Raw genomic sequence first — 17,254 nt, forward strand, 5'->3', positions numbered from 1 at the left:
GTTCACCTACACAGGCACTTTAGGTATAGAGATGAATGGAAAGGGTTGTATGGATAATGTGGATCAATGGGTGTCTGAAGAGTATGACTAAGAGGTAATGCCTTTTCCTGCCACTCTGAGCCGAGCCCACAAAAATGCATGTCAGTCCACCCTTGGAGTCTTGCTAGCGCGGCTGCAGTTGAGCTGGCTGGGAGTCACAGCAGAAATACACTGACATAGGGGAAGGCAGCTGTTTTTCATGGGCTCAGCATATGCAAGGAGCATCTACAGCACCATGAGCTCAGGTGTTTGCAGCTGGTAACCTCAGCATGGCCCCACTAACTTGTGCTCTCCTCTCCTGGTGCAACCCTGAGCCACGCTGGCTAACCCAGCAGCGAGGCACTGTGTCCGGTGGTCCTCTGGGTGCTCATCTCCCTGGAGGGCAGAGAACCAGCAAAGAGGTGATGCATGGACCGCAACCCATGGCTCAGCCCTGGAGGATGCAGGAGAAGACAGGGATGTCCCTTTGGGAGCCTCAAGGGAGTGAGTGGATATCCCTGAAGGGCAGCACAGGAAACATGAGCTGTGGATGCTCCCAAGCCCTTCCCCAGGCCCGGACCCTCCATCTGCCTTAAGGAAGGGGAGAGAGAGAGGCAGTGAACATGGTTTTGCTTCTGCCCTTTTATAAGGGCACATAAAAATCTAGCTTATATCCCTTCAGCTGACCAGGGGCAATGCATTTCCCAGGGGCAGAGGGATTTAGGATGCCTCTGGAACCATGGGTTCAGCTATAAAGGGTTTGACAGGATTGCACATAAATATAACAAATAAATAAATAAACTAAAGCCATAGCACAGCTCCTACAGGAGCCCCTTGGCAGTATTTGGCTACTTGCCTCCACCAGGTCCCCCCCCTTTTTGCTACCTTTTGAGGCACAATGGATCTCGGTGCTGGCAAAAGAGCTGGGAGCGGAGGGAGGTTTTGCAGAGGGAGCCCCAGGTTGGTGCTCAGCCTTCCCCCCGGTGCCGGGGGGACAGCCCAGCCCCACAGCCCCGCACGGCAGGGCAGAGCCGCTATAGCACCCGGGGTGCATCTCCGAGGAGCTGCCCGGCGTGGGGAGGTGGAGGAAGAAGAAGAAAAGGAGGAGACACTCCCACCGCCCCGGGCAGGGGGCTGCAGGGCTGGATTTCGGGCCGGTGGTGGGAGGAGAAAGCCGCGTCGGGCGGTTTTATACGGTGGGGCGGCGGCGGCGGAGCGCCGTCTCCTGCCCGGAGCCATGCGGGGCCGGGGGCTGCTCTGCGGCATCGCCCTCTCGCTGCTGCTGCGGCCGCCGGCCCGTGAGTGCGGGGTGTCCTGCCCGGGGAGGGAAGGGGGGGGGGACTGCAGCGGCCACCCCTCGCCCTGCACAAGTGCCTCTGGCTGTATGAACCCCCCGGGAGGGAGGATGGATGGGTGGGTGTGTGGGTGGTTTGGGGGGAATCCTCCTGCTTCCCTTACAACCAGCGCAGAGCTCTCCTCTCCCGCCCCGGCTTCGTGTTGTTTTACTCCGGGGGGGGGTGCGGAGGGGGTCGGGGTCGTGAGCGGCTCCTCTCGTGTCTCCCCAGCGGGAGCGGTCGGCGCCGGCGCGGAGCTGCAGCCCGAGGCGGTGGTGCCGCGCTGGGCAGCCCTGGGGAGCTCCGGCAGCGAGAAGGTAGGTCGCGCCCAGCGCTTTTATTTCTGTTTTCAAACCTCCCCATCGTTTCCAGGGGCAGGAACGATGTCGCGGTTAGCACGGGACCTTGCGATGCGCGTTTTGGGTTTTTTTTCTGTTTTGTTTTGTTTTAAACTGAGCTGTGTGACAAGCCGCAGGGATGAGCCAGAAACGGCAGGGATGAGCCAGAAACGGCAGGGATGAGCCAGAAAGCCCACCTGCAGCACGGGGAGCTGCTGCAGCTCCTCCAAATCCCGAGAAAGGCTGGGCGAGCCGGCTGGCACATCTCGGGCGCTGAGCGTGAGACTGCTCCGGGCGACTTGCGCTCAGTCTCTGCAAAGGCTCGTAATCGTTTGCCCTCTGTCATGCCTTAAAACCTAGATCAAGTCTATCTGATCCATGTGGCTGTGAAAGGGGAGCGAGGCAATACAATCAGTGGCATTTAGGGCACAGCCCAACAGAGGCATCTGCTTTAGGAGGAGATGAATCCCAGCTGTGAGGGTGCTTCACTAAGAAAATCCAACCGGCAGCTCAGGTGTGTCTAACTGTGTCTTAGACACCATATGTATTGATATAGATCTCACCCCCACTTCCCTTACGTGGACAAATGAAGTGGGGCGTCAGTAGTCCACAGCCATTCTGAGAACTGCTGGGGTGCCAGACTTAAACATCAAACATAAGCTGCAGGTCAGCTTCCCAGTGTTTGCATTGCCACAATCAAGAAGTTATCAGTTGCATAATGAAATAAAGGGGAAAATCCAGATGGTTATTTACGTTGCAAACCATAAAAAGGGAAGCTGTGGCACTATACTCATGGCATCTCTACATAAGTGATGTTGTTTTGGGGTTTATGTCTTCTCCATACGATGAGACTTTCTAAAATTTTTTCTTGTGTCATATTAAAAAAAAAAAGCTACAACAACTCTCTCATTATATTAATTCTCTTTAAAATGTCCTTGCAGTGCTGCCTGGAAGTTTTGGTTCTCTCTATTATTGATAGTGATATAAATACATCTGGACAGCGTTTCCCCTTATACAAATTTGCTGGGTCTCAGGGGTCGTACTTGGTTTGTTTCAGGCAAGTTCCTGTTGGCTCTAAAACCAGCGTTAGCAAAGCTTACGTACAGCTGGGATATTTCAGTTACACGGCAATTGATGGACTCTGAAGTAGTGGGATTATTGAAGTAGCAGGGAAAGCGTTATTAGCAATAATGATGTTTGCACAACCCTTGTGAAGAGGCTTTTATGATGATGGAGACCCTCAGACCCCCCCAGTTATGGGCAAGGCAATCCCTATTGCTTATATGTTAGCAAAACAACAGACCTACCCTGAGGTGTACTGAGCACCTGTGATTCAGTAAACTAAACTCATCCCCTTGGAATTAGCTGCTGTTGTATATACTAAATGTATTAGCTTGTTTTGCATCATCTGCATGGGGCTGGTGCAGTGTCCTGGAAACTGAAGCAAAGATGAACAAAACCCAGAATACGAGCAGGGAGTTGATGAAAGAAGTTTGTAACTAAGCTTGGAATTGATGAAGTGGCAAGTGAATGTATCTCTGGGCTGACAGGTCTTTCATCAGAACATCCGATTCAGTCAGCCTTGCTTTATTTTGCTTTCAAGTTGATCTGTTTTGCAAAATCTCCTCCAACACTGAATTGGGAAATACTGTGGGTTAATCATCTCACCAGTTTTTATGATTTTTTTTTTTTTTTTCAGCTGAATAGAGAAGTCTATTCTTACCAAATTAGTTATTTCTCTTCTGGGGAATTTATTCATCCATTTCCTTCACGAGAAAGCACTCAGACTTACAAATCCCCAGCTGACCTTAGCTAGTGGTCCTGCTTTGAGGGAGGTAAAACTGGAGACCTCCAGAGGCCCTTCTAGTTGGACCTCTAGAAAGCATATTCTATACTTTCAGTGTCTTGATTTTTTTTTTTTAATTATTATTTTTTTTTAATGCTGGTTTTAGTGTATGCATTTGCCATTGCACTAAGAAATTAGGGTCCTTTCTGTTAACACCAGTAGGCCTTGGGGAGCTGGCTATCCTGTGTCCTCACTCGGAGCTGCAGGCAGATTGCAAACCAGGGCTGTGCCCGTGTGCTTGAACACACTAGAAAGTTTCCAGTCCCTTGGTAGCCTGGGACTAATACAAGAGCAGCTGTGAAATACTGTCTGAACAATGGCTAGAGACTAAAGATGTCCAAGGGACCCTGTTGCATGCCTTTTATTGGCATTTTCTGTGAGTGAAGGAACTATGTGAAAATCTCTGGAAGAGGCGTGATTCCTCCTGTACTGAAATAGACTCCTAAAAATGTCTTTTTCTGCTGTGAGAACAAAGGAAGCTTTGGTTAACTAGCTCATATATTTCACTTGTAAACCTCTGGGGCAAGCTGGGATGTCCTGCGATGTGGTCCTGAGCACAGCATAGAGGAGAAGGGGGTGCAGAGCACCCCTCCCACCCAGCTGCACCTCCAAGCGCTCCAGCACCACGACTTGTTGCCTCGTCTGAGCCCGGTACTCCTCCTGAGACAGCAGGGTCACTAGCTCAGACACAGCATCCCACCAGCGTGCACGTACTGCTTCCCAGCTCTGCATGGCTGTGCCGCTGGGATGCAGCAGCGTGCCTGGAGCTGGGAGCCACCATGGCCTGTCCCTTCCCTTCCCCAGCACTCCAGGTCGGAAGGTAGGAGGAAGGCGAGGAGTGGTTTAAGGCCAGCTGCAATTTCCAGGGGAACAATTTGTGTTTCTGGATGCGTTCATAATTATGATGATGTACAAGTAACAGGCACCGTCTTTTTTGCACACAGCATCCACTCAGAGCTGAAGTTAAGGTAAAGGCAGAAGGCCGGGAGCTCATCTTGGAACTGGAGAAAAACAGGTAAGTGTGCTTGTGCCTGGCATTGTGGTCTTACTAAAATAATGAATAAGGATTACAGTGAAGTCAACAGGAAAAACTCCACTGACTTCAACAGGGTTTTGATAAAGACAGGATGAGGAAGTCCTTTTCTGAATTTCAAGGTTATTCCAGGTCTGAGCCCCCACTGATGTTAATCAGGCAAGCAGCGCTGACTGTAATGGAGCTTTGTCAGCAAAAAGCAGATGGTGACCTGGCCCTCAGTCTGTAAACTTATTTTTGCATCATAATTCCTACTACATTAGCTAGAAAATATTGCTGATACGAATTGCACTATTTACCAAATGGCTTGATGCTTTAGCGTCAGTGTGAGTCTAATGAGGATTTCATTTGCTGTGATATGAAGAGGTCCTGCTCCGTTTCCTAGGAGAAATGACCTGACAGTTTCAATTCCATTAGTGCCCTTCATGCTAAAGTAGACTGAAAAAATGCTTTTGCATTAGCTGAAATGCAGCCTTCGCTCTGGCATGATACAGCGATGTTGTGTGATATCATAGGGCATGATGTGTATTGAATTCAGCTGAAGCTGCAGGACATTAAGGTAGGTAGAAGGATTCTGGTCTGGAGGCTGCTCCAGAGGCTCTCTGCCCTGTGAGAACATTCGTTTCCAGTAGTGGAACAGCAGCTGGAAATTTAGCTGCAAGAAGCTTGTCTTTGCTAAGCAGTCCACTTGCACTGTTGGCGTTTTATTTATTTTTAAATGGGTCTCAAGATTTATCTATGGAAACACAACCAAATGTTTGTATACTAGAATCAGTAGGAATAACAACCTTGGAATAATGACCCTGGTTATATTTTAAATGTACTGTATGGACATCCCAACCACAGAGCTTGGGGGCTCAGCTTTCCTCCTGAAAGCGTGAAGTGTCAGAAGATCTTATTAGTTCTGATGGCAGTGCATAAACCTAAATGATATTGAGAGTGTTTTGGAGGAAAACCAGATTTTTCTTGGCATTGTCTGCAGTAAAGACTGAAATCTGATGGCTGTTGAAAGCTGAGTACATCCTACAAGGTGTTTTCTGTAATAAGCCACATAAGCTACTGGGAGTTTCAGTGCTGCAAAAGCTGGGCATGTTTCCCAGGCAGTCATGGACCTGTGCTGAACTAAACAGAAACTGTTACAAATTCTGTGTATTTTGGCATATCTCAGTTGGGAAAACAGAGAAGTAGTAGAAGAGACCAGGGACCATAAGGGCCTGCTAACTCAGGTCTGTCTAATGCAGGAAAAATAGCTGTCGCTGACGGCAGTGGTCAGCAATGCCAGTTTCTGAACTGAACCTGGAAGCAATGTAACTGCTAATGCTGCTGGGGTCCTCCTTCCTGGAGAAAGACTGTCAGGTCTTGCATATTCTGCAGTCGCTGTGCAAAGGTGAATTTATTGCTGGCACAGTAGAAGCTGGCAAGAGCAAGGATCCTTGCTGAATTAATCCATTTGTGCTCCCAGCATGACGTAACCTCCAGGTGCCTCGCGGGAGCGGTGCTGTGCTATTTCCAGTGCAGACAAACTCATTACTGGTGTTAGTAAACAGAATTGCAATAATAGAAGGTTTCTATTGTGTTTATTTCCTGAAATGCATTTTCATTCATTGAGATGTATACACACAGGCTTAAGTGTGCGCACACGCTTCCACTGTGGGATGAATTGCCTTACTAGGACTGATGAAATACAGCAAGAGGTTTGGAGTTTTTTATTTCCTGCGGAAAATGCAAGTGATTCATAGACAGTAGTGCTTCACATGGGAGTCTTGCCAGGCCTCAAGTCCTTGTTCAAGAAAGGTGATGGTACAATCCCGAAATGCAAGCCTGAACTTGATTAGATGAGAGGCTCTGGAGAGCCGCCACTTTTCAGAGACTTGTGAAGGTGCAGAAGTAATTTAGAGACACTCAAATTAAAAGAGAAATGATGAAGCAAACAAAAACATGAAGTCCCCGGGAGCCCTGTGGATGCTGTAATTACCAGCATCCATCGAGCACTTCTAAGGGGAGGCAAACTGCTTCTCCTTGTCAAAGCATGCAGCAAGGCAGAGTCCAGCCTGGGGTCGGTCCCCAGCACCCAGGAGCTCACCACCGCTATTGCTTAGCTTATAGGGGAACCAGAGGCTCTAGCTGAGGTTTGGGGTACTGAGTAGTTGCAGCATTAGGCCCTTCTTCTCTGAAGGGTTTGTTGGGCACCCAGGCAGCGGGAGAGAAGTTGAAATCCCCCAAGTGGGAAGTGTCCCTTCCAAGCTGTCTGAAACCTGGCTGCTCCTGGTTTTGAGTTCACACAAAAGTGGGTATAACGGAACTGCAACTTTAGGAAGGTACTTGGGGCTTTTTAAATTTAAATAAGCCCCAGATTCCTGGGTCATTTAATTGATCCGGTTTAGAGGAGCCTCTGGAAACCAGCTTTGCTGCCGAGGTTGGTGCTCTGCTCCTTCTCTGTCCCTGGACTCAGCACAGGGGTGCGAATGCACCCGCCTGGCTCCTGTTTTACTCTCATACCCACATCCCAGACTCCCACCACTCAAAGAAAGCGTGAAATGATTGGCATAATTCAGGTCTGGTTGGGATATGATTTATCCAATGGTTCCCAAAGCTAGAAAGGAGATATGCCAAGCTAGTGAAGCTGTTGTAAGTGATGTTCTTGGTGGATTAGGCAGCCTCATTACACATTCACCACTCTCCTTATGGAGAGACAAAGCTGATGTGAATATGAGATTGCTTTGAGAGGTGGGGGGAAGTCATAATCTGTATGGCTTTGGTAGGGATGTGCTAGCTTTGAAAAATGTGCTGTTTTCAGTATGTGGAAGAAATGTTCCCACCAAGCCTGTGATTTCATATTCCATATGAAAAGGACATTGTGTTCATCTGCAGAGGTGAAACACAGACATTATTGCATATCTTTCTTCAGAACTGTGCACAACTCTATTTTGTAATAAGCTCAGCTCACATCTGAGTTTGGGTTTTGTATATCTATGAATACAATTATTGCATTAGCAGTTAACATAATATTGCATTATTTCCTGTTCAGGAGTTTGATAAGAAGGCGGAACCACACTGTAGTTCCAAGCAGAGTTCACAACACTAGTTAACATTTCTGAATAACAACAAAAATATATCCCTAAAACGACTCAGTCTTGTTTTAAGTGACCCCAAACCATGTCCTGCAGCTGCAGGATTAGAAAGCTCAAAGCTGCACAAACAACAAATATATGGAGAGATGCCTATAAAGCAGCTTTAAATTTGGCTGGGGCTTAGGAATGGAAGAATCTGAGTTGCAAACCTTGGATGAAAAGTAACTTTTTTAAAAGGCATTTGCATTTGTTAATGAAAAGCAGCTTTGAGCCAAGCAGGGAGGGGATGCAGAGATGCTCTGAATGTGTGTGGTGGCACTGCCTGGTGTGAGCCTTTTCTTTCTACTAAAGAGGAGAGCTCATATTTGCACAGCAGAAACCTGCATGGAATTTGTCTTCTCACCTGAGTGCAGGAAAAGTATCAACAAGACTTTCGTCCTTCTTCTCCTCTTCCTCTTTGTGTCTTTTATGGGGAGAGCAGACTTGGGAAGGTCCACTCAGCTGCAAGGGGCAGTGGAGGCTTCTCCAGGAGAAATCACCTCTAGGGGATGTCCCTGCCTGCGGGTGAATCCTGTGGGCAGTGCGGGGCACGGCTGTGTGTTTTGGCTGCGTGTTTCAGCTGCATATTTTGGCTGCCACCTGCCTGCAGCAGCCACGATGGCATGGGACAATTGGTGGCAGAGCCACAGTGGAGGGACATGTGCAGCAACTGGCTGAAGACACTGCAAAGAAAGTCCAGAGCTCATCTGGTCTGACCTTGGGAGCAATCCAGATAGTTATTTTTAGGCAACTGGTTCTGATAGGGAGCAGTATCACTTCCAATCTCTTCTGGCCCCACCTGGGTAGGCGACGAGCGCTCCAGCGCTGCTCGATGCTCTCAGTGGTGCGATAAGAGATCTGTATGTCACTTGTTTTTCACCATTTCCTGCTTTTGCTGATTTCCAGGGTCTCTTCTACCAACTGAGTGAGGAAGAGGGGAGGTTGCTGCCTGCCTCCAAGCAGGAAGGATATATGAGATTATTCCACTGATGGGCTATACATCATCAGTGTCTAATGGGCTTCCTGCATGGGGAGGAGGTAAGGGTTATGTAAAGGAGGGAAATTGAATTTATCCTGCTCTACTGTCTCTTAGAGTCATCAGAAAAACAGGGCTGGGACCTGGAAAGCCATAGCTGCCTTTCAGCCTCCTGATTGCCTTGGGATATTCAGTCATTTCTCTGTGGGGCAGGGAGGAAGAGAAAAGGAAATGGAGCCAAATTTTAAATGGATTTAAAATCTTTTGCTCCCTGACTCATTATCAGTCAGTTTCCCATTTATTTTATTTCCTTTTTCCTCTGCAGGCAACTTCTATGGTTCCTATTGGTAAGCCAAGGGGCTATGTGACAAATTTTGCTTGGGTCATGTAATATGAGTTACACAGTGAATGTCACAGATGATGTGGATGGTAAAAGGGGATGGAGAGTTTTTAGTCTGTGATATTTTCCCAGGCATTACAAATAGGTAGTTTAGTTCCACCTCAATAGCTGGGAAGCTACTTTTTCCTTCCAAACTGCTGCTGTTCACACAATAAACATGTTCTCAGATATATCAGCAAAGGCTCTTGAGGAAGGGAGCTTAAGAGGTCCAGGCTTCGTCTGGATGAAAACCTCCAAGAAAAAAAATTTTGGATTTCATTGATTTTATGAAGTCCCAGGTTTGGCCTGGAGGATTCCAGATAGGGGAAATATCTGATTTCCCACTAGTGGTAGATATGGAAAGCAGGCCTGCCTGCTTGTGTTGTCATGGGTCATGTGTTGGTGGTGTTCAAGATGAGGTCACCTCAGGATTTGATAATAAATTCTGACTTTAGGGAACATTTAAGTCACTGGGACATAAGGGGTCAAATTCCCCTTCTTACCCTACTTGGATCCTGTTGAGAGGCAGTGGAGTAGGACCACAAATTGGAGATGGGAATCTGATGTCTGAACTTTCTTGGGAGAATCAAATCCCTCCACCCCCAGATGCTGGCAGCCTGGCTGGACTGATTTATTGTGATTTGAGGAAAGGGACAGGGAAAGACATGTAAGAGATTGCAGGCTTCACTTTTCTTGGTCCCACAACTGAAAAATTAAGAGTCGATGTTTCTCATGAGAGCTTCATGGACTGTTTGGCTTTTGTTTTTCTGGGAGGAAATACAAAAATATGTCTGTCTACTAGATGGTGTTTTTAAATTGGCAGCTGACCATGCAGACTAGCCCCTCTGTAAAATGAACCCAAACAAAGTTGCTAATGGGACTGAATTATAAAAAAATCCTTCTTGCTCCAATTAGCAAGAGCACCAGCATGCCACCAGGGCCTTCTCAGTGCCCGTGGGTGATCTCTGGCTGGTGGAGCTGAGCACGTTAACGGTGGTCCCCCGGTTTGGAGGGCTCTGAGCCCTTAGGCTTGTGCTAACAAGTGATGTTTCACAGGCAAGAGAAAACCACTCCTGTTTATCAGGAAAATAGGGGTGAGGTTCTCCAGAGCAGCTGGGAAACGTGCACTCCCTCAAATGAACGTGGTCATGCGAGAAAAGCCCCAGCTTTCCTTCCGCTGTTTTTGGGAGCGTTTGGGTGTGCCATGCAGCCCCTCTGCCCCAGCTGCTTCTCTGCTCCTCTGCAGCGGCTGGAGGAGCTGGAGCCCATGCTCTTGCACTGTCCCCAAGTGCCACAGGGGCAACTGCCCCCCGAGAAAGCTGGGGTTTGCCCCAAGCCCTCAGCCCGCCTCTCCTGTTAGATACCATCGGCTCATGTGCGAAGTATGCGACCTCCCTGGCACGGCGTCTTGATGTGGTGAAACAGAGCCACGCTGCCTTATAATGTCAGCTCTGCACGGCAGGGCCCTTCCAGGGAGCTGCACAGCGGCACGGGGAAGAGGTTTTGTTTCAAACAATGATATCATTGACAGGCTGGAGTGGGACCAAGATCGCTCCACGTCGGTCATCAGCAGAAACAGTCTCAAGCCATATGTACATTATGGCACTGAGCCACTCTTCCTTCGTTTGGCTTCCTCGCTTGTATTTAACCCGGCTCCCAAGGCTTTCTGGGGAACAAATCCTGCCAAGAGCAGGCTATTCCACCCTGAGCTGGATGCTGAGCTGTATCTTGGGGAATGACTGATCTTGCCGAAAGCTGGTTGCTGTTGGAAGGGTGTGAGGGCTTCTCTAGAACATCTTGAGTGCTCTTGTGTAGCTTACCCTGGCCTCAAACAGCCCCACATGGCTGCAGCTGTGATCGAGGTTTAGCAAAGGAGAGTGCTCCCATCCAAAAACATCTTTTACTCCAACTTCATCAATTCTTCATGCTGATAACTCCTCTAATGAAGGACTCCATGCTGCCTTTTAGGAAGATGATGTGTGCTAGCAATCTGCCAGATGCCTGACTGGATCTCAGAAGCCTTTAAATGATGTTGTTTTGCATCCAGACTTTTGCAGCTTCATCTTGAGCTGCTGGAGAGGGAGTCACTGAGACATATAATGTAACAGAGAAGAAAGGACCAAATAGTGCTGTTTTTTCCGGGCTTTCCTTCTCTAGCAAGGAGGTGAGCTCTGTCGTCCTCTGGAAACAGTGAATCAGGTCTGTCAATGCTTTGCAGGGCTGAGCTCCCCTGGAATCAGCCATTCAGCCTGGCAGAGATCCTGTCCTGAAATGATGGCAGATAAAGGCCACTGCTAAGGTTTTGGGGTATGTGTGTCTCAATCTCGCTTGTTTATCCAACAACTGGTACATGTGGAGAAGAGGGATAAGACTGGCTGATAACTTTGGTGCACTCTGAGATGGAAAGAAGGCTTATTTTCTATTTATTTACAGTTTGGTGGAAAGCTTGATGCTAGCTGAGGAAGTAAGCTGTGCTGGGAATGAACTTTCACAGGCTCTGAAGTGAGATAGCACCCCAAGGGTGTTGCAAGATGTCCTGTTGTTTTTCCTCTTTCCTCACTGCCCTCCCCACCGCACACCGTGCAACGCACTGTGATAGCCCTTCTCAGCAGTGCTGCAAGAGCCCCGAGGCTCCCCTGTGTTAAGGCAGGAAAGGGTCTTCAAAAAAGGACTCTTTCAGCTCAGAATAAGAAGCTGGACCATTTACAGGTAGCCTACAATGTAGGATAGGTGGAGGGAGGCTTGAAAGTCATAACATGGTGCCACTCAGCCAGATGATGCACACTTTCAGTTCAGCAGCTGCGTTAAGTATCCCTAAAAATTCAGGCAGACCTCTCAACTCCTTAATCCACCCTAGAGGAGGATAGAGCCCGAGTCTGCAGGCTGCAAGAGATGTGCACGCACCATGTGCTGTGTGGCATCGTCCTGTGCCCTGAAACATGGTGTGCCGGGCGCTGGTGCCCGTCATGGCCCAGCTTGGCACCGGCACTGGGCGGCAGTGCCGTGGGGCTGGGCGGGGGTCAGAGCACTGAAGAGTTCTATGGTCAATGCTGGAGGAGAGATAAAACAGCTATTCATAGTGAATGCTTTCCAAGAATAAAGGAGCAGGAAGAAAACATAAGCGTGCTTGTTTGGGAATGAAACGAGTAGGCTGTGCAAGCCTCAGCTACTGGAAATCCATGGGCTGGTGTCTAATTTTGGCTTTAGTAGCACTGGGCAGATGCACACTGGTTTACTGTCTACTCTCAAGATGACAGTCTTACACAGACCAGATACCTGCCAGAGCACGTTGCTCAAGGCAATTTCCTGTGAGTTAATGCAATCTGTTGATTAAACATTTGTTTCTTGCAGCCTCATGCTGAGCAAGCTATTGCAGTCAGGGAGATGAAGGGAGTTATTTTCTGTGGGATGGTGCTTCTGTGCTTATCTTCAGTTTACAGACCCAATGTAGCTGAATGCAGCAATCTCACCTTCTGATCACTGGCAGGATCTAGTGATGAGAATTAACACATCAGAAGGAAACAAAATGAGCTTTCCTGGGCTACAGTGAACTTTGAAAGGGGAGATAAAAGCTGTTGTATTCCCGACATCAAATGATATCAAATACAACAGTGGCACACAGTTTTGTCTGACACTAAGCCATCAGTACTTGTTCAGGTGTCTGAACCTTTGGATGCCGGATGGGGAAAGCACTTTCAAACACTGATAAAAGGTTGCATTTCCTGCTGCTCTGGCCTAATTTAATTAGGTATCACAAGCACCCAATCCCTTATTTAAACAGAGAGGCTTTCAAGGTAGATTAGACCTGACTGCCACATATCAAAAACCACAGCAGATGGAAAAATCTTTGGGTTTGCTTCTGATACAGCTTTCTTCATCCAGCCTAAAGAAATCAAGCAAAGACAAAACCTTTTTCTTCCTTGCAGGTCATCATTCAAAAATCTGGTGCATGAAATGCATTAAACAAGTATGCAGAACTGAACTGCAGCTGCAATGTTGCTTGCCATCGCACTGCCTAGGGTGCACGTGGCATCCTTGTGGCAAGGCAAGAGTGGCACTTCGGTGGCCTGACAGCACTGCAGGCTTGCTGCAGAAGTGTGTTTCATAGATGGGGCATGTTCTGTGATCCTTCTCCAAATTTTTGGAAGTGAGGCCATTGTTTAGAAAACTGTTTTAAACCTACATTTTATGGCTGCTGAGATGGACACAGGATATGACCTTCTTGGTTTGGCCCAGATTTTGACTTGCTGTACTTTTTTACATCACTGTTTAGCAAATGCAGATGTTTAAAAAGAAGGGGAAGGCTGTTTCTTCTGGAACAAAATCAAAACGCTTACTATTCAGTGCACAGGAGCTCCTTTTATAGACTTTTGGCCTGATCCTGGGCTGAAGACAGGGAGAATATTGTCTATATGAGGATGACATGAACAAATTCAAATTGGGGAATCAGCATTTTCCTAGGACAAAGATGTGAATCTGCTTCTGGGCAGAAGCTGAAATGTAAATGCAGATTGGTTTATAATTGTACTCAGATTTGGACACTGGAGAGAGTCTGGATTTGAGCTGAGAACTCGCACCAGTGCCCAGATGTGTCCTGAACTGGCCTGTGGTGTGCTTGCTACTCTGCACTCTGCTTTGAATCTAATCCCAGTATGTCTGGGGCATAACGTGGCAGTAGTAAAGGAAACTCTGCACAGAGACTTGTACCCATTAAGGGATGATGATGATGTTGGGTTTCTGGGTTTTTTTGAAGTCCTCACATAAAAATTGAGTTGTTCACTTGCAGCTGTTAGAACTGGAACTTGGTGCCTAATTTAACTCACATCAGGATAGGCTCTCCTTTATTGTTTTAATTTGAAAAGAGCACTTAGGAAGACGGCTTGCTGCGCCCTTTCTGAAGTGGATGTGCTCCATGAGGAGTGCCTGGCTCCTGCCAGCACAGCAGATAGATGGATGTGGCAAGGTCAGCTAGGCTTCCACCTTCCAACCCTCTGCCGTCACAGCTCTGCACAGGGAAGCGCAGCCTGCGGCACTGGTCCTACAGCGGCCCCGATGGCTCCTGTGCCACCAGAAAGCCATTAGCCGCTGCTTCCCTGGGGACAGCGTGTTAACAAGTGCCTCGCAGACGGAAAGTGCTGGTCCGGAGCAGAATGCGGAGATACAGCACAGCTGGTGTCCTGCAAATACCTGTCTCCTGCCCGCCCTCTCTGTGTGTTGCGGTTGGTTTCGCACTACAGGTGGCGAATGGCAACCTCCCCAAGTCTACAACGGTGCTTCACAGCAACAGGAATATTTACACTGACTTCAGAAAGAGCTGAATTTAGCTGATTTTCTAGCACACCTCGGAAGCAGATATCCAGGTCTAAAGGAAGGTCTTACTTTTGTCTTTTTTTTTTCTCTTTTCTTTCACCCCCTCCGCCATGCCTGCAGAAACCTCTTTGCACCAGGCTACACTGAGACTCATTACAGCCGGACTGGACAAACCCAGACCATCTCTCTGACCCACACGGTGAGTGCAGGGAGCGCTTTCCCTCCCGCAGCGTGCCGGGGAGACCAGGCAGGAGGCCCAGAGAAGCGAGTGAGCTGCTTTCTCCAGACCCTTTCTTTGAGGCCACAGGTCCTCACAGCTTTAAGCTGAAGGGGAGGGCAGTGCAGCTTTCTGACCTGGGGGGTTCCAGTGACAAAGTGTCTCCATCCCTGCAAAATAGTAAAAACATCTTACCGTTCTGCCCGAGCTCTGTTATGAGAGCCGAGGTCAGCCGCCAGCATTGCTCCACTCTCTAGGTGCTGGGGAATTGTTCATTCCTCCTGCTGCTCATCCTCTTGCTTTTAGTTTTGCCACCGGGTACTCCATGCTGGGGATGTTCCCAGCCTTTGGGAAAACCAGCCCGTGTAAGCTGGCTCCTGTTCAGTAAAAATCCCATAAATTACTGATCTCGTGCAGGCCTTGGCTGACTCTCCACTGCAGTGGCACAAAGATGTGCATTGGTTGCAACGCAAAAATAAGAGATAAAAACCCCATGAGATCATCTTTACTAATGCTGCCCCGGGGTGAGGGCAAGGGATGTGATGAATATGTTGGCGTTTCTGCCCCAAAGCCTCCTTGTCCCTGCCAGAGGCTGCCTTTGTCTTGCCGGGAGCCCCCAGACAGGGACTTCCCCGCTGTCCGTGGCATCACCCTCTCTGGCGCTGAAGGCACGTCCTTTGGGGCCTGACCCAGGGCCCGCTGCCATCGATAGGCAGCTCCTGTTACAGGCAGAAAGCTTTGGATCAGCCTTAATGCTGCAGCCATCTGAGTTGCTTCCTTGGGGATTCAAAGCTCTTAATTTTTACTGGCAACAAGGAGCCGTTTGATGCACTTGCACAGGCCGCACATGGCAGCTGAAAAGCCAAATTTTGATGCAGACTCACAGAGATTTAGTTTTGATAGTCAACTGCCAAATGGAGTGGAAAGAGAACAATTACTCAGTATCAGCAGTACTTGTATGGGAGTCAGTGATGCCTAAATATAGCACGTGTCGATCCTGAAACTGCATTGCCAACCCTTGTTCCCTCTGCCTTCCAGGACCACTGCTTTTACCATGGGGTCGTGCGGGGCTGGGAGCGCTCCAGTGTCACGCTCAGCACGTGCCGAGGGCTGCGGTAAGTGCCTGGTGATGCCGGAGCTGCAGGAATGCTTCTGTTCAGCTCTCAGCGTGCCGCTGCACAAGTTCTGCTCCCTAGCAGCCTGGTTGCCATATTTCTTTCTAGGCAGAGAGACCTGTTCTCAAATGCCACTCAGCCAAGGGTCCTGGGCGTAAAAGGGAGTGTGTTGGGGGAGATGCAGAAATTTGGGTATCATTAGTAACCATGGCCTCCTAGCCAGCTCTTAGACTCCTTCCCCCTTTGTGCTGGCAATGTGGACTCGTGCAACGAGTGAGTTTAACTCAAGAGTCCACTGGACCAAAAGACACTCTTGTTAGTGACTCAGGGCTGCCTCGTTACAGAGACGGGGACAGGACTTGCCACATCCCAGCCCAATACTCTACACTAATGCAGAAACCAGCTCCTTCTCCCAGTCTCTCACAACTGGCAAGTTTTTGTGTGTGTTTTGGGGCAAAGTCTTCAAGTCTGAACTTCCTCCTGGGTTGTCAGCCCCCTCTCTGCTTTCTCCCTGGGTGGTGCCGGGGTTGCGCGTGTTATGCATTTAAAACCTTCGCTTTGGTGGTAATGGAGTCTTTGGCAGGAAAAGATGGTCTGTATCCTCAGCAGGAGTAAATGAAACAGCTCATTGCGACCAAGGAGCTGCATTTATTTACACCAGCTCAGAGTTTGTTTCCAAATCACCACATGGGCTTTATTGATATTAGTGGTCATCTGCTCTCGAGGGCTGATTGGAAGCTGTGCTGATGGGACCGGCTCCAGCCAGGAAACAGCCCGTGCCAAAGCAAACCCAAGACATCTTAAGTGAATGTAGCACAGGCCAAAGAGCCCAGAGAGATAAACAGGACAGTGCAGCCACCTGTGGCTTGCAATAAATAATCCAAAAGCAAAAGTAGTCACAAGTGTGCCTTGCTTCTGTCAGCCTGCGTTTCCCTACGCTCTGCCTTCCAGCTGCAGAGGAGATAGAGATGTCTCGGTGTGCACATGCAGTAGGCTTCCCGCGCCCCTGAGCTGTCAGTGCGTGCTGGTCACTCCTCAACACTGTTTTCTAATTGCTGGGAAGGCGTGGGAGCTGAGCACATGTGGCTGTTTTCACTCTGAGCCTTCGCAGGGAAGCGTGCTGCCTGTCGAGCCACACATCTTCTAGTGGGCATCAAACACAGATTTCCAGCTCTCCTGGCTGTAACATGCTCATTGAGAAACCCAGAACCATATGGCTATGTGCAAGTCCCAGAGAGAACTGTGTTTTTTCTGTTGACAATGTCTTCACATTTTTTAGGTCAGTTCTGTTAAAGACAAATTTCTTCAATTGGTTGAAAAGCTTCCACTGCCCCTGAAGAAAAAGCTGTATGTTAAGAAAGTCAGTACTTCTCAGGTTAGCACTGTTGCAGCACATGCTCCAATAGCCTCTTAATTGAATGTCTGAGGCCCGTTGAATAGATTTTAATTTATGCAAGCTCAGGGATTCCCCTCTCTGAACTCAAAATATTCCCATCCTTTCTATTAATGAGCTGAATGGCCTGGTAAGGATAAGTGCCTTGCCAGGGTCAGACGGGAACTCAGCAGCAGAAGAAGGAT

General features: G+C 48.6%; 1 protein-coding gene across 4 annotated transcripts in view; it reads left to right on the forward strand.

The window, feature by feature from the left end:
- Nucleotides 1-1,222: 1,222 nt before the first annotated feature.
- Nucleotides 1,223-17,254, forward strand: part of ADAM19 (ADAM metallopeptidase domain 19) — a 35,688-nt gene continuing 19,656 nt past the window's right edge. Inside the window, exons 1-5 of one of the 4 annotated variants that reach the window (XM_029998012.2) lie at nt 1,223-1,316; nt 1,584-1,669; nt 4,481-4,551; nt 14,465-14,543; nt 15,600-15,676. In XM_029998012.2, coding sequence (XP_029853872.1) covers nt 1,256-1,316; nt 1,584-1,669; nt 4,481-4,551; nt 14,465-14,543; nt 15,600-15,676 — 374 coding nt within the window. In that variant the 5' untranslated portion in view covers nt 1,223-1,255. Of the gene's footprint in view, nt 1,317-1,583; nt 1,670-2,577; nt 3,266-3,354; nt 4,357-4,480; nt 4,552-8,608; nt 8,718-14,464; nt 14,544-15,599; nt 15,677-17,254 lie in introns of those variants that run through there. The other 3 variants (XM_041119341.1, XM_041119340.1, XM_029998013.2) reach the window with 3 other exon arrangements.

The sequence above is a fragment of the Aquila chrysaetos genome, chromosome 22 (assembly GCF_900496995.4).
Source record: "Aquila chrysaetos chrysaetos chromosome 22, bAquChr1.4, whole genome shotgun sequence".
NCBI classification, from domain to species: domain Eukaryota; kingdom Metazoa; phylum Chordata; class Aves; order Accipitriformes; family Accipitridae; genus Aquila; species Aquila chrysaetos.